General features: G+C 40.7%; 1 protein-coding gene across 2 annotated transcripts in view; it reads right to left on the reverse strand.

The window, feature by feature from the left end:
- The window catches only part of LOC124605280 (DNA ligase 3), a 640,740-nt gene that overhangs the window by 18,033 nt on the left and 602,416 nt on the right, over positions 1 to 20,291 (reverse strand). The window contains exon 23 of one of the 2 annotated variants that reach the window (XM_047136858.1): positions 15,453 to 15,590. The exons of the other annotated variant lie outside the window; for it this stretch is intronic. Within the exon in view, the coding sequence (XP_046992814.1) occupies positions 15,483 to 15,590 (108 nt within the window). The 3' untranslated portion in view covers positions 15,453 to 15,482. The remainder of the gene's footprint in view (positions 1 to 15,452; positions 15,591 to 20,291) is intronic. 2 annotated transcript variants of the gene reach the window in all.

Below are 20,291 nucleotides of genomic sequence, written 5' to 3' on the forward strand. Positions count from 1 at the left end.
GCTGCTCGCAGCAGTTCTGATGGAATCTGAGCAACTTTTTCCGGTATAGTGGCTTCAGATCAGGTAGAGACCGAACTTATCACATTCTAATATATATCGCCAGAGCCATAAGTCATATGGATTCAGATCTGGTCATCTTGCAGGCCATGCATCCGGAAAACCTCTGGAGATAGCACGTTCGTAGATGGTTACATTAAACAGATCTTTCACTGCCCGAACAACATGAGGTATTACCCAATCTTGCATGAAAAAGGTGGTTTCCAAACAGTTGCGCTCTTCCGAAGTAAGAGTCACACGCTGTACAAGGAGGTCTCGGTAACGTGCAGACGTCACGGTACACCTGACAGGCACTCTGGATGTAACCTCTTCAAAGAAGAACTTACTGAGAATAAAGGTGCTTGCGAATCCACACCATACAGGTATATACGACACGTGCAATGGCTCTTCGTACACAGCACGCGGTGTAACAGTACCTCAAATTCGGCCGTTCTGTATATTCACTGTGCCCATTAAGAACGTTGCTACGCCCGGATCATGAAGTTTCAGTTGCTGCACTATCTGGATATTGTACGCGTACCTGCGTAAAGTGATCACAAAACTTTCTGTGCAGTTGACCATGGGATGGAAAAATCTCGTGACAATGCACGAGCACTAGAACAACCCGCGGCATGTGGTTCATGGTCAGTTGTAGCAACCTCATCAATAATTTCCACCAGCACAGGACGCGTTCCTCTCCTACGTGCCACACAAAGCTAAACAGTGTTTTCGAATTTTATGAGCATAATCTTTAAACCATTTAATGACATTGGGCCTCTTCTCAGACTTTCCAGTCGGCGGTACTTTCTCAATGCCACTGTACTTGCTGTCATTTACCTAAACCAGTTGAACTAACAGAGCATGCGCTCTCTTCTCGGTAGCCATACTGTTCACTCACGTTATGACTTCTCAAATGACAGCGTGGATGTCATACCATCGTACAAACAGTGACAGCGCCAGATGCACGTGGTGGCCACAACTGGAACTAATCTGTTTTACAGCCTACACCGATTTCACATTAACGTATTAACATATTTCCCAAGTTTCGCTGCCATATGGTAATTACAGCCCACACTGGACCTCCCTGAATAGCTGCACTTTAATTATAAATACCCGGTAGTTACAGATATCATAGAAAACAGGGTAAGAAACTACATAACTGAGATATCTCTGCCATGTTATAATTTCGTTCTAGTTTATCTACAACTGATACTTCATAACAAATTTGACTGACAGTCCCTTATCTATCAGAGAAGGACGCTATTTTTAATAATCAGAAGATCAGCCATTGAAATGTTTCTGTAGTGTGCAACGTCCCAATTTCGGTTTTCTCCTCTGTGAGACGGAGACAACGCTCGTTCAGCGCTGGTAGTATCTGCGTTGAATAGACGGTAATACGACAGTTGTACCAACGACATTGACACTAGAGTTTTGCAGATTAAGTATAATTTTCATTTACTAGACACACAGCGTGTATTAATCAATAAAACTGGGTCTATCGTAATGTAAACGTACCGGTACCTCTATATCTTCAGGCCCTGCGTTACAATGACTTTTCAGTTTGTAGACCAGTCACACGAGAAACTGAACTGTAGGACACTTCTCGCCTTCGAGCGCTTCTGTGGCATCTTTGAATGGCCCTGAACAGTCACGAGTTTATTTACAGGGTCCTTGCCGTAAACAGTACATTTCACAGAGGCACCTTTCTCGGCTAGTACCTCCATGGTTTTATAGTGCTGCCTACATGCGGATACTGCCTACAAGCACATAGTAGCATCCTAAGCAAGCTGTTCCACCTAGTCTCCATTTATTGTTTCAATCTCGTCTGTATTGAACTCATACCACCAGTTTTATTCACAAAGCACCAGTATACAGTGTGTTGGCAGCATGAATCATGAAGTCAACTACAAAAACTTTATTTTTCATATACGCGTAAACGAAAATATACTGCAGGATTGTGTTCAAAACAGGTATAACCCATACATGATGCTGAAACAATTTGAATGGCTTGCATATATTAGCGGCGCGGTCACTGACAATGAAATCTTATTAAGGTGCTGGGGATTTAATCTTAAGTCAAATATTTCCTCAATGAAGTTCTTGATAAATTCATCAGATTTTTTCTTCTTAGAAAAGTATGTTTTCACCATTACCATATTAAGCAGAACTAATATTGATAAAATGCACAGTAACAGACCTATAACACCTTTTCCAATACATATCTGTCTACATATCCGAGCCGGCACGGTAGCTCAGCGTGTTCGGTAAGAGAGCTGGTTGGCCTCTGTAATAAAAAACTGAGTGGAAAGATTAACAAACGAACTTGAACGGATATCATTTGACGTCCGCGACGACCAAATACAGCGATGAAAAAAAGCGGTCTAAGGCGCTGCAGTCATGGACTGTGCGGCTCGTCCCGGCGGAGGTTCGAATCCTCCCTCGGGCATGAGTGTGTGTTTTTGTCCTTAGGATAATTTAGGTTAAGTAGTGTGTAAGCTTAGCGACTGATGCCCTTAGCAGTTAAGTCCCATAAGATTTCACACACATCTGAACATTTTTTTGTGCGATAGGTGTGTTGCGTACCTATCAGGCCTTACCTCGTTCGATCGCTTTGTTTGCATAGAAACTTAGTAAGGATATATAAAGAGCCATGTAATCTACAGAACAATTTTGTGCTACACAGTAATTCCCCTGTCTGGTTGATTTCTAACGCAAAGATAGGGATGTTGCCATAAAAAATATACTGGTTTATCATATAGCACTAGTAAACGCAAGTGACTAAAAAAATTAAACATAGCTTCAATACTTTGTCAAGCTTACATAAAAACATCGTTGCTAAACAACTTTTGCACTAATCAATAATAACAAGAAACTCCTGCCTTTGATCATGATGAAGAAAGTTCTGTTGAGTACAAAAAAACAGAAATAGCTGTAAAGATTTTTTTTTGTGTTTGTGCATGTAAACTGTACTTGTATCAGAAGTAATTGCCTTGTTTGCATAAAAGCGTAGGAGTTACGCGAGCAGCTACTTTTTATTACTTATAAAATATAGTTTATATTTTGTAAGAATGTAAAATGCACAATGGACTAACACTGAACTATGTGTTGTTCTATTTATGTACAAAACAAACAAACAAAAAACAAACAAAATTCATCGGCTCCTAGTTCCTCTCCCACACATTCATTTGTTCCTTTCCCCACCAATGCTACCGGTATTAGCGGTGAACCTACCATTTGCTACGTTATTTATGCACTGTACCAAAACTACCGGACCGTAGATTTGGTGGAGAACAACTCTGTCTGTTGACCATACACGTCGAATACGTAAAAGGAAAAGGTTGCCACGTTCACTCACCAGGTGGCGTTACTAACAAATCCAGAGGTGTTTCTAAAGTTATGACCATCTTGCGCATGGGGGTTTAATGATGAAACTTTTCATGCACCGCAGCAAAACTTTCTAATATGATAATTTTACACATTACTTACGTAGTTATATACTCGGACTTGTTTTCGAGTTACAGAAAAGTAGCAACACTCTGTAAACATAGATTTGCGTGGGAAATGATACATATACTATTTCATCAAAACTATCCAGACATCCGCGCGTGCCGGCCGGAGTGGCCGAGCGGTTCTAGGCGCTACAGTCTGGAACCGCGAGACCGCTACGGTCGCAGGTTCGAATCCTGCCTCGGGCATGGATGTGTGTGATATCCTTAGGTTAGCTAGGTTTAAGTAGTTCTAAGTTCTAGGGGACTGATGACCTCAGAAGTTAAGTCACATGGTGCTCAGAGCCATTTGAACCATTTTAACGCCCGCGCGTAATGCGGAGTTGATCACTAGATATCACAGAGCTGTACCGTTAGTATAAAAGGAAGCAGGGAATGTGGTGTTGTTAGGAGACATACGATAACTGCTGAATGGGTCGGCCAGGAGAGCTGACTTCGAACGTGGACTAGCCATTGTACGTCTGCTGATCAACAAATCCGTCACTGAGATTTCTTTACCTTTAAGGTTACCCAAGTCAACCGCAGATGGTGTAATTGTGATGCAGAAACGCGAAATAACAAACATAGCTGAACCAATACCGGGTAGACCTTACGTCATGGCGGGTAAAGACCATCCACATCTACATCGGCACTTAAGTGTCTGGCAGAAGGTTCATCGAACCAGCTTCACAATAATTCTGTATTATTCCAATCTCGAAGAACGCACGGAAAAAACGAACACCTATATGTTTCTGTGCGAGCTCTGATTTCCCTTATTTTATTATGATGATTGTTTCTCCCTATGTAGATCGGCATCAACAAAATATTTTCGCATGTGGAGGAGAAAATTGGTGATTGAAATTTCGTGAGAAAATTCCGCCGCAACGAAAAATCGCGTGAAACCAGCGGAAGGAATCACTCGTGAGTGCCCAAGTGCTGCCAGCAATTCAGCCAGTACAGTGACTGCGCGAACGGAGTTAACGGTCAAACACCTTCTCATATGTCACACATTTCCGTTGTCAGTGCTGAGCGACGCTTGAGATAGTGCCCAGAGCGATGTCATTGGACAGTCGATGACAGGAAGCAAGTCATTTGAAATGATTAATCATGCTAGACCCTAGAGATACCAGCACTGTGCACTGTGTACAGTAGAGGAACATATCGAGGACGATGATTGATTGTATCATCATGACAACGCATCCTGTCATAAAGCAGCATCTGTGAAGCAACGATGTTGTTTTGTTGTTGTTGTTGTTGTTGTTGTCTTCAGTCCAGAGACTGGTTTGCTGCAGCTCTCCATGCTACGCTGTCCTGTGCAAGCTTCTTCAAAAAAATGGTTCAAATGGCTCTGAGCACTATGGGACTTAACTTCTGAGGTCATCAGTCCCCTAGAGCTTAGAACTACTTAAACCTAACTAACCTAAGGACATCACACACATTCATACCCGAGGCAGGATTCGAACCTGCGACCGTAGCGGTCGCGCAGTTCCAGACTGAAGCGCCTGGAACCTCATGGCCACACCGGCCGGCTCAAGCTTCTTCATTTCCAAGTAACTACTGCACCCTAAATCCTTTTGAATCTGCTTAGTGTATTCAAGTCTTGGTCTCTCTCTACGATTTTTACCCTCCACGCAGCCCTCCGATACTAAATTCGTGATCCCTTGATGCCTCAGCACATGTCTTACCAACTGATCCCTTCTTCTAGACAAGTTGTGCCACAAATTCCTCTTTTCCAAAATTCTAATCAGTACCTCCTCATTAGTCACATGATCTGCCCACCTAATTTTCAACATTGTTCTGCAGCACCACATTTCGAAAGCTTCTATTCTCTTCTTGTCTAAGCAATTTATCGTTCACGTTTCACATCCATACATGGCTACACTCCATACAAATACTTTTAGAAAGACTTCCTGACACTTAAATCTACACTCGATGTTAACAAATTTATATGAATAATAACATTACTGAAACGGACGGGTTAGCTGAGAGTCTCATTCTGAACGCAATGGAACACCTTTGAGGTGAGTGAGCCGTCGACTTCGCTCCACACGAAAGCGTCCAACATCACTACTTTCCTTCATTTCGGCTCTTCAGGAAGAACGCGCTGCAATTCCTCCACAGACATTTAGACAGCTCACTGAAAGTATCCCCAGCAGCGCCCCTGAAGTACCGAATGCTAATCTAATTCTTTCATTAGTGCACCAGCTAGATAGGTCAATTGCTACAAGTAAAATAAAATTACATCCGGCGTTTAATTCTGCTACAGGAAAAATTCCACTCGAAGACCTTTTTTAAAAGACGTACTGCAAGCGGTCGTATACAAACAATTCGAGTGACGAAGGGTGGACACATCGAGTATTATTGTCCACTAATATGGGCCTGAGTACTGGTGATCAGATATTGTAACTTTTCGATTCCTTTCTGCATCATCCACACATTTGACTTTTTAGATACACCGAAAACTCGTGCTGCATGTGTCTTCTATCTCCTTGTCACTGGCCGATACCATATATGCTGTCGCAGAGAAACACAGAGAAATTTCCACAGTCCTCTGTACAGTCACCAAATATGTGGAATTTACACATTTACAGACGTCATGGAAGGGAGCTCGCATAAAAAGTTTTAGATATGAGCATATGCTCTGAAAAGACACGTTTCCGTGTTGACAGAGAAAACCAACGTATATCACGCTTTTAACTCTGGAGCTAATATTTGCATTTCCTACATACCTTTCCTGTATGGTGCGCAACCCACAATGACAACTTAAATCGTACGTTCTGAAACTGCCCATTTCCTTGTTGACAAAAAGAGAGAGAGTGAGTCACGTTTTTAATGCTCACGCTAATTAAAATGTCACAAATTTCCAGCCAACCGGTTGCAAATAGAATTTAAAATTCCTTAACTAGTTTTCAACGCGAACTAGGGGCGCCTTCCTCAGAAGAAACTCTTACCTTACATGTGGTTAAAAGGAAATTTGAGCGACATAGTATAGTCGCTGTTACTTACTCGTGTCCTGTACCATTGTAGTGCCCTTAGTGGCATATTTACATATTGTTTTAAACTTTTGATTATATCTGTTATGTACTCAGGTGGAAATGTTTTAATTGTGGTTTTCATATTTTGACTAGAGCGATGTCGCTCAAATTTCCTTTTAACCACATGTACGGTAACAGTTTCTTCTGAAGAAGGCAACCCTAGTTGGCGTTGAAAACTAGTTAAAGAATTTTAAATTCTATTTGCAACCGGTTGGCTGGAAATTTGTGTGACATTGTAATTAATTACGGTTGCTGACCACAGCCATGTTCAAAACAATAAGCTCGCGCTAATGTTGAGATTTCCTACGTACTTTCCCTGAGTGGTAGGCAACCCACATTGACAATTTACATTGGCCAGTACACAAGTTCCCGTTCGATTAACGTATCATAGGCTCATGTGCCTAATTTTTCAGCCAGTAAGAACTACAACCAGAAGCCTTGGATGACGTGTCACTGACATTTCGGAGAAAAATGTGATTTTAAAATGACAACATACCAACACATTTTACAAGAGCCACCCGAGGTAATAAGATTGTGACAGAAATGAGTCGTCACAAAAAGTCATTTTTTGATCGAGTGTAACAGAACTTAGTGTGAATAAGTAATTTGTACAACGAACAAGCTTGAAATAGTCGACAAGAAACTAGATATGAATCATTATGACTTTTGCTTAGTGGTTTAGGAAACAACGGAAAAGCTGAATTTCTACGGAATATGACAGAACTGCCTTAATCATTGCACCACATTCATCTGCATATAGGCTAAATCTTCCGAGAGATGTAACAAGATGCAGCAGGATTAGAACTGACAGGTGTGGGTTCAAAAATGGCTCTGAGCACTATGGGACTTAACTTCTGAGGTCTTCAGTCCCCTAGAACTTAGAACTACTTAAACCTAACTAACCTAAGGTCATTTCACACATCCACGCCCGAGGCAGGATTCGAACCTGCGACCGTAGCGGTTACGCGGTTCCAAACTGAAGCGCTTAGAACCGCACGGCCACGACAGGTGTGGGTACAGTTGGCTAACTGACAACTTACTATAGAACACGTCATCCCTTTCCATTTGACATGTGTTACATCGGTGTCTCTCCTAGTAATTGTTACATGCCGTTTTGCTTTTCTTTCCGGAGTTATTGCAGTTTATTTTTGTAATGTGTTTATGGGGGAGGAACAAAAAGAAAAAACAAACGACTGTTCATAGGGTGGCTTGTGAGCCGCCCATTTTTGACTAGAAATATCGTTATTGTTCTTATTGCATACGAAGTTTCGTTTAAAGTGTAATTTAGTGAATCCAATCCAAAGAAAGGACTAAGATTAGTTTGGCGTGACATTCAGTTCAAGGATACTTACTGCCGAGCTTAAAACAGCGACAGAGGAAGGCTGTTACAAGCTGCGATTGTGTAAACAGCAAAAATACTGATTGCATTTCATTTTTTGCTGTCGTCAACGGATATTTTTGAACTGAGTAACATCTCAAACTGACTGAAAGTCGATACAACAGTTATTGGATACACACAATCGTTCTTTCAAAAACTTTTTTTGCAATGAGACCGAAAATGACATTTTTCGTTTAAACTGGGTGTCACTTGCCTCACAGCATAAACAGACTTCTTTTGTGGGGCAGGGGGAGGAATTAAGCTCCACTTGATATCACAGAATTTACAATGAAAATACTCGCAGAAACACAAGAGAAAAGCATTCCACGTATTTCAGGAGAAACGTCCGAAACGTTTCTACAGATTCGCGAAAACCGTAACTGGTGCGTGTTTGCCTAAATTCCTACAGGAATTCGCCGAACATTCGTTCAGACTGGCCGTAAGGACGTGGTGTACTGATTCGAGTCCAGGATTCGGCTACGCAATGTGAGGGTGAGATATTTTTACAGTATTTAATAAATGGGACTACGCTTCCAGGATTATTCAGTCTCAGTACATATAGTTTATACTGTCTACACAGTATGCCTTTATCACGCACATCAAATGAAAAACAGATGAGACATGGAAAGAAAACGCGGCAGTACCTCTTTATGAAATTAATGCCGAGTTTTAAATCGTTATAATACACTTTAAGACAAGAAAAACGACGCACAACGAAGGAATTATCCGAATCGGTCAGATATCGGTAGATGTGATGTATATGTGCACACAGACAAGCATATCACAGGCACCTATTTTTCTCCTTCGGTAACGCGAACACAAATATACTCTAAGATAAAAAACGACGCACCACGAAGAAATTATCCGAATGGGTCCGAAATCGGAAGATGTGATGTACATGTACAGACAAACAAATATTTATAGTTTCAGAAAAATTGCATGATCTATTCAAGAGAAAGAGCTTCATAAATTGAGCAAGTCAATAACGCGTTGGTCAACTTCTGGCCCTTATGCAAGCAGTTATTCGGCTTGGCATTGATTGTCTGTTCTGCTGAGGGATGTGCCAAATTCCGTCCAGCTGGCGTGTTAGTTCGAAAATGGTTGAAATCGCTGTGAGCACTATGGGACTTAACATCTGAGGTCATCAGTCCCCTAGAACTTAGAACTACTGAAACCTAAATAACCTAAGGACATCACACACATCCATGCCCGAGGCAGGATTCGAACCTGAAACCGTAGCGGTCGCGCGGTTCCAGACTGAAGCGCCTAGAACCGCTCGGCCACAGGGCCGGGCGCGTGTTAGTTCGTCGAACTCTCAACCTGTTTCGAGGTCCTGCCCATAACGCTCCAAACGTTCGCAATTGAAGAGAGATCCGGCGACCTTGGAGGACCAAGTACGGTTCGGAAAGCACAAAGACAAGCAATTGAAACTCTCGCCGTGTGCGCGCAGGCATTATCTTGTTGAAATGTAATCCCAGGATGGCTTGCCATTAAGGGCCAGAAAACTTGACGAACAATATCGTCGACATACCGCTGTGCTGTGAGGGTGCAGTGTCCTGGTATGAAAAGAAATGGCACCCCAGACCATCACTGCTGGTCGTCGGGCTGTATGGTGGTGACAGTCAGGTTGGTATCATACCACTGCACCGGGCGCCTCTAGAGATGTCATCGGTTGGGCTCTCATTGACTGGTGTAGAATTGTCGTCAATGATGAGTCCCGTTTTGAAATGAGCTCCGATGAGCAACGAAAACGTGTCTGGAGACGCCCCAGGCAGCGGTGGAATACCAATCTGTCTGTCACTCGCCATACGCCTCATCACCAGGAGCGATGTTATGGGGTGCCAATTCATTCTATAGCAGGAGCCCTTCGGTTGTCATCCGTAGCACTCTTACAGCACAGCGGAACGCTCCATTTTGTTTCGCTTCATGGCCAGCCATCCTGATCTTATATTTCAGCAAGATAATGACCGCTTGCACACGGCGAGGGTTTCTACTGCTTCTTTTCGTGCTTGTCTAACCCTATCTTGGTCAGCCATGTCGCCGGATCTCTCCCCAACTGAGTATTACGGGCAGGGCCTTGCAACCAGCTCGGGATTTTGACAATTTAGCGCTCCAATTCGACAATTCCCTCAGGAGGGATATCATATACATTCATCAGTGCGATGTATCAACACCTGGCATTCGTGTGTGGCACTAGGACCCCACCTCACCCCGTTGCGAATAGAGCACCCTCTCCCAATGTCTCTGAGCAGTCCCTGGAGCTAGTGATTTGTTGTGCTGCAAATTATGCTGTGCTACTACACGTGGCCATTGCTCTGTGCAATTAAAATCGTTTACTGGCGAACTGTTAAGCATTATGAAATACACCACGGGGAACACTTAGGTCTGAATAGCTGCTCTGTTGTGAAAAACTGTTAAAAATCATAACGATATGGTTACATTAGTACAACATGTATGTGTGCAAATACCACAGTTGGGAAATCAGACGATGCAGGGAAAATGGGGCTGCATACGCATCTAAATGGCCATTCGTGAACGACAAATAAATTATGAAAGACCGCACGGGAATAAAATAAACGTTAAAGGCCCCACGAGCCTTTATTTGGACAAGCAGTCTACAAAGTAGGAGCCTGATGTGTATGCAGACACGTATTTCCCTAGTATGCGTGCAGAGTTCTCAGTAGACTTCATTTATTTTCTTCGTGTTCGTGGTTAACCTATTGAAGAATATACGAGTTACGACGTAAAACGCTCGTAACAGACGCGCTGAACTGTGTAACTTTGGTATTGAAATGCGGAAAGGGCCACATGAAAAGTTAAGGACTGTCAGTGTTTCAACTCGTTACAAGCTTAAAAATAAAATACAGCGATGAACCTCATTTGGTGCCTCCCGTCGATGATGAAATCTTTAGCGACAGAGCAATAGCTGTAAAAGGACGAATATGCAAATGGAAATCAGCATTGTCCTTTGCAAAGGAACCATAGAAGAATTAGCCTTATGATCGTTCCGAATGATAGTTTGGTTTCTTAATGACTGCACCAGCTCACTAGGTGCATAGCTACAAGTAAAATAAAATTTCACCCAGCGTTTAATTCAGCTACAGTTACAATTCCGTCGTGCAGAACTGCATAGGGTGACTTATTTTAGGTAGCCGTATACGTACAATCCTATAGGAACTAAATCCTTCACTAGAGAAGCCCAACAACTGCGTTACCTCAATAGTCATCTTTTTTTGGAGTGTTTAGCGGAAATGACCATAGACGGCCCATGCCCCACGTTTGATGGTGCACAGTATCATTGGCAGACGCACACTAGTGGTGGGTATTCACTCTAGAAAATATGGTGGGGTTATAAACTTCATTTGAGTTTCCTTTAGTTGATGCACCCAGCATATGCGGATCCACAATCAAAACGTTACCTAATGAGTGCAATACACACTGCAAACCATAAAATTTGTAGCAGAAATTTCGAATCATCCTAACTGATTAAGGAATGAGTTAAAAAAACTATGTTTATAATGATCATGATAATTTTAATAAGACATAGCTCAAATTCTATTATTTTAAATAAGCGAAATAAGGGATAATCACTTGGTTATGTCAGCAATGATAAATGACTTAGAACATTCACATGCAGCTAGTACCTTTAAGCTTACGTCTCTGAACACAAACTTGTACGTATCTTTGGTTTGTTAACTAATAATTTTATAGAATGTCGCGTACTAAGTGTTGTCATTTTATTATATACGATTATACAGTTTTCTGTATAATTGGACTATGTTAAGTTGCTGCATTGGTAACAAACGGCCCTATGCACAAAAATAACCATTCCTATCGTAATATTCATTATATGTACACCGTTTAACATCGTTATAGCCGCAATTCAGGAAATTATATAAAAAGACACATTTAGAAACTGTACGTCTCACGGCACATGAATATGTATCCTCAGCGTTCTAGACATCGTTCTCAATAATTTAAATAGTCTTTTTGTGACTAAAGACGAAATTAATACATTCTAAATAGGTTGTGTCCTCGTCGTTAGTTTAGCCGAACTTTCCCGTGTGCACACTTGTTCCATAAGACCAACTAGTAGCATTTATTAATATTCATGCTGCTATGTTGACGAACAAATGGTGACTTGTGTTTACTCGTCACAGATACATTCCTCGTTACACGAGACCGAAAGGTTACTATTTCAAGTACGTGCAGCAAAAGAGCGACCCTGATAAAGGGAAAAAAATTTCTGTGGTAAACGCTTGACGTGAAGAGAGGAAGAAAGTTTGACTGCGACAAAAGTTTTAGTATCTGATTAAGTGTAATGTTCAATACTAATCACTAAGCATCATCAGGAATCGTTTGAGATGTGTTTCGCACTATTTCAAGATAAATACGGCCCTTCGAAGAGGCAAAAATTTGAGAAAGAGGGCTGATTTAACTACCTGGGACAAAGGGACATTCTTTATGTTGTTGAAGTGTGTATATAATTTGTGTACAAGGAGAAATGAGAAAATTGGTATTGCTTATGAAAGACTTATAGTAACAGTGAGATACTTGGCAACAAACAGATGCTATGTTGATCTCAGATTTTCATCTGTGATATCAATGTCATCGTTGCGCCACGTCATGCTGGAAACATGTCGTGCCATTTGTGAAGTAGTAAAGCGCTTCATCTGGTTTGCACATCTGGTATGAGTCATCTCAAGCGCCGCCACACTTCAAACAGGACGGACATAAGACAATAAAACAGACAATTTTTTTCAGTCTCTGATTCATTCCCACGACGACTTGCCTGTGCAAACACTGTTTGTACAAACAAGTCGGTGCAAATACGAGGGTCGTCCACAAAGTAAGTTCCGTTTGGTTAATAAAACAAACGTGTACAGATATAGAAAAAATATTTATAGTACAAAAATCTACAACTGTTAAACTACTTTTCTACGTAGCTTCCAAAATTTTGTAAACACATGTCATAGCGTGGCACAAGTTTTTGTAAGCCTTCTTCATGGAAGGTTGCTGCCTGTGTATTCAACCATGTGGTAACATGTTCTTTCAGCTCGTCATCATCGTTGAAGTGTTGACCACCAAGGACAGATTTTAGGCGTAAGAAGAGATGAAAGTCGCTAGCAGCGAGGTCCGGGCTGTATGGAGGATGATCAAACGTGTCCTAGTGAAGTTCCCGTAAGAGTTATTTGGTCATATTCGCCGTGTGAGATCGGGCATAATTGTAGAAAAAAACAACATCTTTGGACAGTAATCCTCGGCGCTCGTTCTGTATTGCGCGGCGCAATTTCTTAATGGTTTCGCAGTAAGCATGTGCATTGATTTTTTGGCCTCGTGGTAAGAAATCAATCAGAAAAATGCCTTACTGTCCCAAAAGACGGTGCACATGACTTTTCGAGATGTCAAGATTTGCTTAGGCTTAACCTTCGTTGGGGATGAAGTGTGCCTCCAGTCCACTGATTGCCGTTTTCTTTCAGGGGTGCCCTATGATACCCTAGTTTCATCCCCCGTGACTATCCGAGAAAGAAAACCATCGCCTTTTTCACTGCAGTGTGTCAAAAACTGAAGTGCACTTCCCATCCGTTGTTTTTTTTTTTTTTTTTTTTTTTTTGTTCAGTAAGAATTTTGGGTACCCAACGTGAGCAAAGTTTCCGAAATTTCGGTTTTTGAGTAACAATTTCTTGAATTAGTGATCGTGAGATCTGCAGAACTTCCATGGCAACGGCACTAGGTGTAAACTTACGGTTGTGCTTAATCTTCTCTTCAATTGTGTGAACCATTTCATCAGTAATCACAGACAGGTGTCCACTTCGTACTTCATCGTACACTTGATCACGTCCTTCCTTGAACAGTCTGACCCATCTTCTAACCATTGAATCACTCATAGCATTTTGGCCGTAAACCTCGCATATTTGCCGATGAATTTCCTTTGGTTTAATTTTCTTTGCATTTAGGAAACGAATCAAAGATCTGATTTCACACGCGGCGGCATTTTCAATTACGGCTGACATTATAAATAAGCACTACAAAGCACACGTCGGCAGCAGCGATCTGAAAATGGCTTACATGGCTTCTCCTTGAGCCAGAGTAACTGCCGCGCCTGCTCGTAACTGCGATCGTAGCGCTACTGCGAATAGAAATAGAAACCGAACTTACTTTGTGGACGACCCTCGTATCAGACCCTGTAAGGGACCCTTTAAGCACGCACCTCCGGAAAAATCACTTTATTTTCTTTAACCAAGATGTAATGGTACTCGTATTGTGGACCGAGGCACTGTCATGGTGACACAGAAAAGGATCGCTTTTAATCTGCTATCATTGTTTGGTACGTAAGTTACTGACTGAGGTACACGTATGTGACAAGTTTAAATTTAAACGGTGCGCCGGGCCGGATAACTTACCAGCGTCCGTCCTAATACGAGCGGTTGGCAAATGCGCTGTCCGATCACACATCTCGGATTAGCTCTTACTACCACTAGGTCTCCTCCAAAGTTTCCACCTACTGGCGTACCATGATGGTGTAAACGGTAACACACTGCCCGCTTTAGGGAGGACGACGGTTCAATCCCGCGTCCGGCCATCCTGATTTAGGTTTTCCGTGATTTACCTAAATCTCTCCAGGCAAATGCCCTGACGGCACGGCCGACTACCTTCCCCATCCTTCCCTAATCCGATGAGCCCGATGACCTCGCTGTCTGGTCTCCTCCCCCAAACAACCCAACGCAACACTGCCCGCGAAAGGTAGGGACCCAGTTTCGAGTCCCGATGGAGCATAAAGTTTTAACTTGCCACGGTCCTCCTCTCAGCGTATACTCCAGTAATGAATAAAAAACACACTGCCATCCCAGATTGCGTAAAACGTTTGCCTGAACAGCTGCGCTCATTCTTCTGTCGACCAACACTAACTACCTGATGCCAAAACATGGAACCACCTTCATAAAATTTCGTCACAACGACATCTACAGGAAGATACAGGTATTTGCGTGGTCTGGTCCACATATGCCCTTCCGAGTACCCCTAGGTTGCACCAGGACTTGTCACTACAAAGAGTCTTCCTCCGCAGTTCCACAGAGCAGCTATGGCGTTGTTGGCACCACTCCAAGTGGCGTAAAGGTCTTCGATCTGGCAATCAACGACGGACGGTACTGTTACAAACTAACTTATCTGGGCTGCAACGGAAGTTATCTTTATTAATTGACAAAGATTTCACAAGATTGTTTCATGCACTGAACTTTATGGTTCAACAGTTCCTATCGGTTAATTTAACAGGCCCGCCAGTGGAATTATTGGGTTTAGTACTTTGCTAATTTTCCACAGTGTCTTCAGCATGAACTTGGGCGCGCGTATGTTACGTGAAATTTTCTCAGAAAATTACCTAACATATGGATCCCCTCTACCTTGCGTCAATCGAACTCATACCATGCTTTCCGTCTGACACATGACATTTCGATAATTGCGTGATGTACGGCAACTCTTAGCGACACACAGTACGTTTCAAGAATTTTACTTACTTACCCAGCGACAAATGAACTCTCTGAGACGTCGCTACTTAACCCAGACAACCTTATATGGCGATAAAGGCTGCAGTCGTTGAAAACGGATAGAATGCCACAGCCACGATTTTCGTACGTGCTTTGCATCACTCCGTCCAGTCTGTGGAAAATGGAGACGGAAATCGGTTAGTGCCACATATATAGGATGTGAATTATTTTCAAACAAAATTACATGTGCCATTGTAAACGAAAGGCATACGATTATTCGTGGAAGTAGCAACTGAACTCCTTAGACAAGTTAATTTTTTTTCAGAATACGGCATACAAGATCACCATTTCGGTTATGTGCATTTATGTAATTTTTTATTTATTTGCTCTTTAAACTGTTTAGTACCTAATATTACAAACGTAAAACACAATAATAATAATAATAGTTAAAAGAATTTATAAAAAGGTACAGAAAAGGAATAAAACACTAGTAATAAAGACTTGTTATCATTAGTGCAGTTCGTGAAGGATGCGACAAATATTGTGTCATTTTTAATAGTGGACAATGCAGCCATTGATTTATTAAACGAAGGCGCCGTTTTCCACTTAGGCTGTATTTATTCAGACCCGTTCTTCGTTGCGAAATTAGTTTCACCTTTTTTTAAGCTATTGTCAAGTGTTTACCTTGAGCTAGGTGCCACATGAAGGAAGGAAGTATTCAAATGAAATATTTTTGATTTACAAATTGTTTTGTACAGTTCTTGATGAATCGACAGCTGGTGCGCCAACTATCTAACGAACAGAAGCATATCATGTGAATACGTTGCTGTATTCTAACGTGAGCACATTGTTCATACGTCTGTGTTATTACGTACACTGGTATTACGTAACAGTGCAAGAAACTTACAGGAGGAATTTCTCTAAAGAATAAAATTTAAATTGTTTCTGATTTATGACTCCAATTTTTTTTACCTCTGTTCGAAGGTTGATCAAAGCGAAACATCCAGAAAAGCACACATTTCCTTGCATTGGTTAAAGTGGTGTGTTGAATTATAGTAACAAAAATCGGCGACAAAATTTGAATACAACTACAACTTTCATGAACGCTTCAATCTTCGATGACACTTTCTCTACTTTCAAATTAAAAAATGGTTCAAATGGCTCTGAGCAGTATGGGACTTAACTTCTGAGGTCATCAGTTCCCTAGAACTTAGAACTGCTTAAACCTAACTAACCTAAGGACATCACACACATCCATGCCCAAGGCAGGATTGGAACCTGCGACCGTAGCGGTCTCGCGGCTCCGGACTGAAGCGCCTAGAACCGCTCGGCCACCTCGGCCGGCACTTTCAAATTACTGTTCAATATTTTTCCGATATGTGACAGCCAAATTCGGTACACTACTTTGCTTTCTTTCGAATCTTTCCTCCGACCGAGTGTTTGCAACCGACCCCATCTAGAGACTCCATTTTTATAGATGCTGCGCTGTTCCGCATTCAAAACCAAACAACCGAAAAACTCATTGTTAAGCCTAAAATGCTTAACCGCGCACTGTCGCAACCCACAGGAGTTGTATTTGTTTTCGTATAGATCGAGACGCAGAAACGACGACCTCACAAGCTGCTGTCTAAACCTTTATTTGGTTGTTACTAGTTTCTGTCTACTGTATTCATGGACCATCGTTTGGCACCTGGTAATTACAAACAAAACACGCAATGATACCAAGAGTAAATGACCAAAAATATAAAAATTATACTAATTCATATTGCATAAAATCAATATGTAGTTGTTGTTGTTGTTGTGGTCTTCAGTCCTGAGACTGGTTTGATGCAGCTCTCCATGCTACTCTATCCTGTGCAAGCTTCTTCATCTCCCAGTACCTACTGCAACCTACATCCTTCTGAATCTGCTTAGTGTATTCATCTCTTGGTCTCCCTCTACGATTTTTACCCTCCACGGTGCCCTCCAATGCTATATTTGTGATCCCTTGATGCCTCAAAACATGTCCTACCAACCGATCCCTTCTTCTAGTCAAGTTGTGCCACAAACGTCTCTTCTCCCCAATCCTATTCAATACCTCCTCATTAGTTACGTGATCTACCCACCTTATCTTCAGCATTCTTCTGTAGCACCACATTTCGAAAGCTTCTATTCTCTTCTTGTCCAAACTAGTTATCGTCCATGTTTCACTTCCATACATAGCTACACTCCATACAAATACTTTCAGAAACGACTTCCTGACACTTAAATCTATACTCGATGTTAACAAATTTCTCTTCTTGAGAAACGCTTTCCTTGCCATTGCCAGTATACATTTTATATCCTCTCTACTTCGACCATCATCAGTTATTTTACTCCCTAAATAGCAAAACTCCTTTACTACTTTAAGTGTCTCATTTTCTAATCTAATTTCCTCAGCATCACACGACTTAATTTGACTACATTCCATTATCCTCGTTTTGCTTAATGGTAAATATGTAGTTAATGGTGAAAAATTCTTTATGGCATTTTGCTTTCTGATTACGTATAGTTGCCTTAATATTAAGTTAAATAGGCAAGCATTAGTGTTGTTATTACGTGTCACTAATAAGCTTTTGCTATCCGGGCAGATCTGTATTGCAAAAGGTGGCAGATACACTTCTTGTAAGACAGCTACGTTTATGACACAAGTGACCGTCAGAGATATTACACTGACATATCAGTCTGTCACATACACGCTGTGCTTACTATTAAATATGCGTGCTATATTTCTGCAGGCATTTCTTTGAAAATAGATGCCAGCCATTTCTGGAGTAATATGGTTTTTTATCACTGAACTGAAGCAATTACCTATGGAGAACTATCATTTACTTCTCAATTTTCAGATACTTAAATATCTACAAACGGCAGTCAGTTCATCTGCTTGCATCAGTGTTGTCATAATAATATCGTAAATGATATCTGACCGTTATGTTGTATGTTCATAAGTACACACATTTTGGCATGGGGAAAAGTACATTGTCAAATGCATAGAAAACAATTCTGAAATACTGGAAACAATTATTTCAAAGTTTAATTTATGTAAACTATTGTCACAAATGACTGTAGGGTAATTCCTAACATTAAATGTTATGTTACACTGAAGTTTCAGCTGCAAGAAAGAAAATAACACTTACGGCTGCACATACTATATCTTTTCTTTAAAACGTATAATTGTGTAAAATGTAAAATAACAGTATTTCTTTATACAAAAATGTATGGGAATAAGTTAAAGACACTAACATATAAGTCAAACATCTTTTGGAGTACATCATAAAAGCATATGAGTTATGATGCACCTGTAAAGGCCAACCCAGAACTGAAATTTTCATATTACTTTCGATGCTTGAGATTTTAAAAATCAGTGCAAAGTTAAGCCTCATATTATTTATACTTGAATACTGGTATTTTAGATATCACATGATTTTTTTTCCTGTTGTAGCCCCTATTTGTACATTAATGTCAGTTTCTATTAAAATCTGTTAAAATATTTTATCTTCTATTTGTAGAAGAGTTAGCTTAACTACAGACTGAACACTCCTACTTTCCAGTAACCTTCCAAAGTGTGTAGTAAAAGACACATAAGAAATTAACAATAAATTTACACATAGTGTATCCTTTCCTCCAGATGCGTTATTAAATAATGTCTAAAATAACAGTGTGTCTTTACATACAAATGTATCACAGACAGCTATTTTTTTCATGAGGTAATAACCGAAAGACAAATATATTTTTAACATCTATGGCGTAAATAAAAAAAGAATAAATAAGTTACAAAGCATTGAAATACGTAAAGCATGCATTTTCTTATACATTTACATAAAAGATCTTAAAGACAGTTTTTTGTTGGGCTTCAAAATGTTTCAAATGGCTCTGAGCACTATGGGACTTAACATCTGTGGTCATCAGTCCCCTAGAACTTAGAACTACTTAAACCTAACTAACCTAAGGACATCACACACATTCATGCCCAAGGCAGGATTCGAACCTGCGACCGTAGCAGTCGCGCGGTTCCAGACTGGGCGCCTTAACGGCGAGACCACCGCGGCCGGCTGTTGGGCTTCATATTACATGTGTTTTGCATATAAGTATTCTGCTGTTTTAGGTATAATATAAAATTCTCCCTATTGTAGCCCCTATTCATACATTTGTAAAATCTAAAAAATTCTGTTAAATACGCCTCTCTAACTTATACAAGAGGTAGCTCAGAAATAGGTTGAAAAAATTCCTTTTTTTTCACTGATCACTATAACCATCTAATACATTTGCTTAAAGATATTTTTCATATTTTGTTATTATGTCTATAGCAAAAGACCCTCTTATGGATCAATTATGATTGTCTGCATTATTTATGTTATCAATGAATGTTCCAGAATTGTAATGTAACTGAAACTGCTTGTGTCATTTACCTTCATCAGAGGGGCCACTAACCAGAATAAAAGCATCATATGTGCATGTTGTTTATTATGTCATGTCGGGTAATGGCAACACTGATGATTGCCTATTTAAATTAATATTAAGACAATTATGCAGAATGCACTAGAAATAAAAATGATATAATCAGTTTTTTTACAAGTAACAACATATTGTGGTTATGAAGTACACCATTTACTTTTGGTATAAGGCTCTTTTTTTTACGAGGTGCCAGAGCTATAGCCCAAAACTAGTAGCAACTTCATGAAGTTATTAGCAACAGCTGATAGCACAGCTACATAAACACATCTTTCATGGAACATATTGCAGCTATAGAACACCAGCTTACAAAAGTAATACATATTTGGATCTCATTCAAAACTTTCGTGTAGTCATACATCATTAAAATGCAGCAGTATTGTCTAGTACGCAATAAAATAAA

The sequence above is a fragment of the Schistocerca americana genome, chromosome 3 (genome assembly GCF_021461395.2).
Source record: "Schistocerca americana isolate TAMUIC-IGC-003095 chromosome 3, iqSchAmer2.1, whole genome shotgun sequence".
Classification (NCBI taxonomy): domain Eukaryota; kingdom Metazoa; phylum Arthropoda; class Insecta; order Orthoptera; family Acrididae; genus Schistocerca; species Schistocerca americana.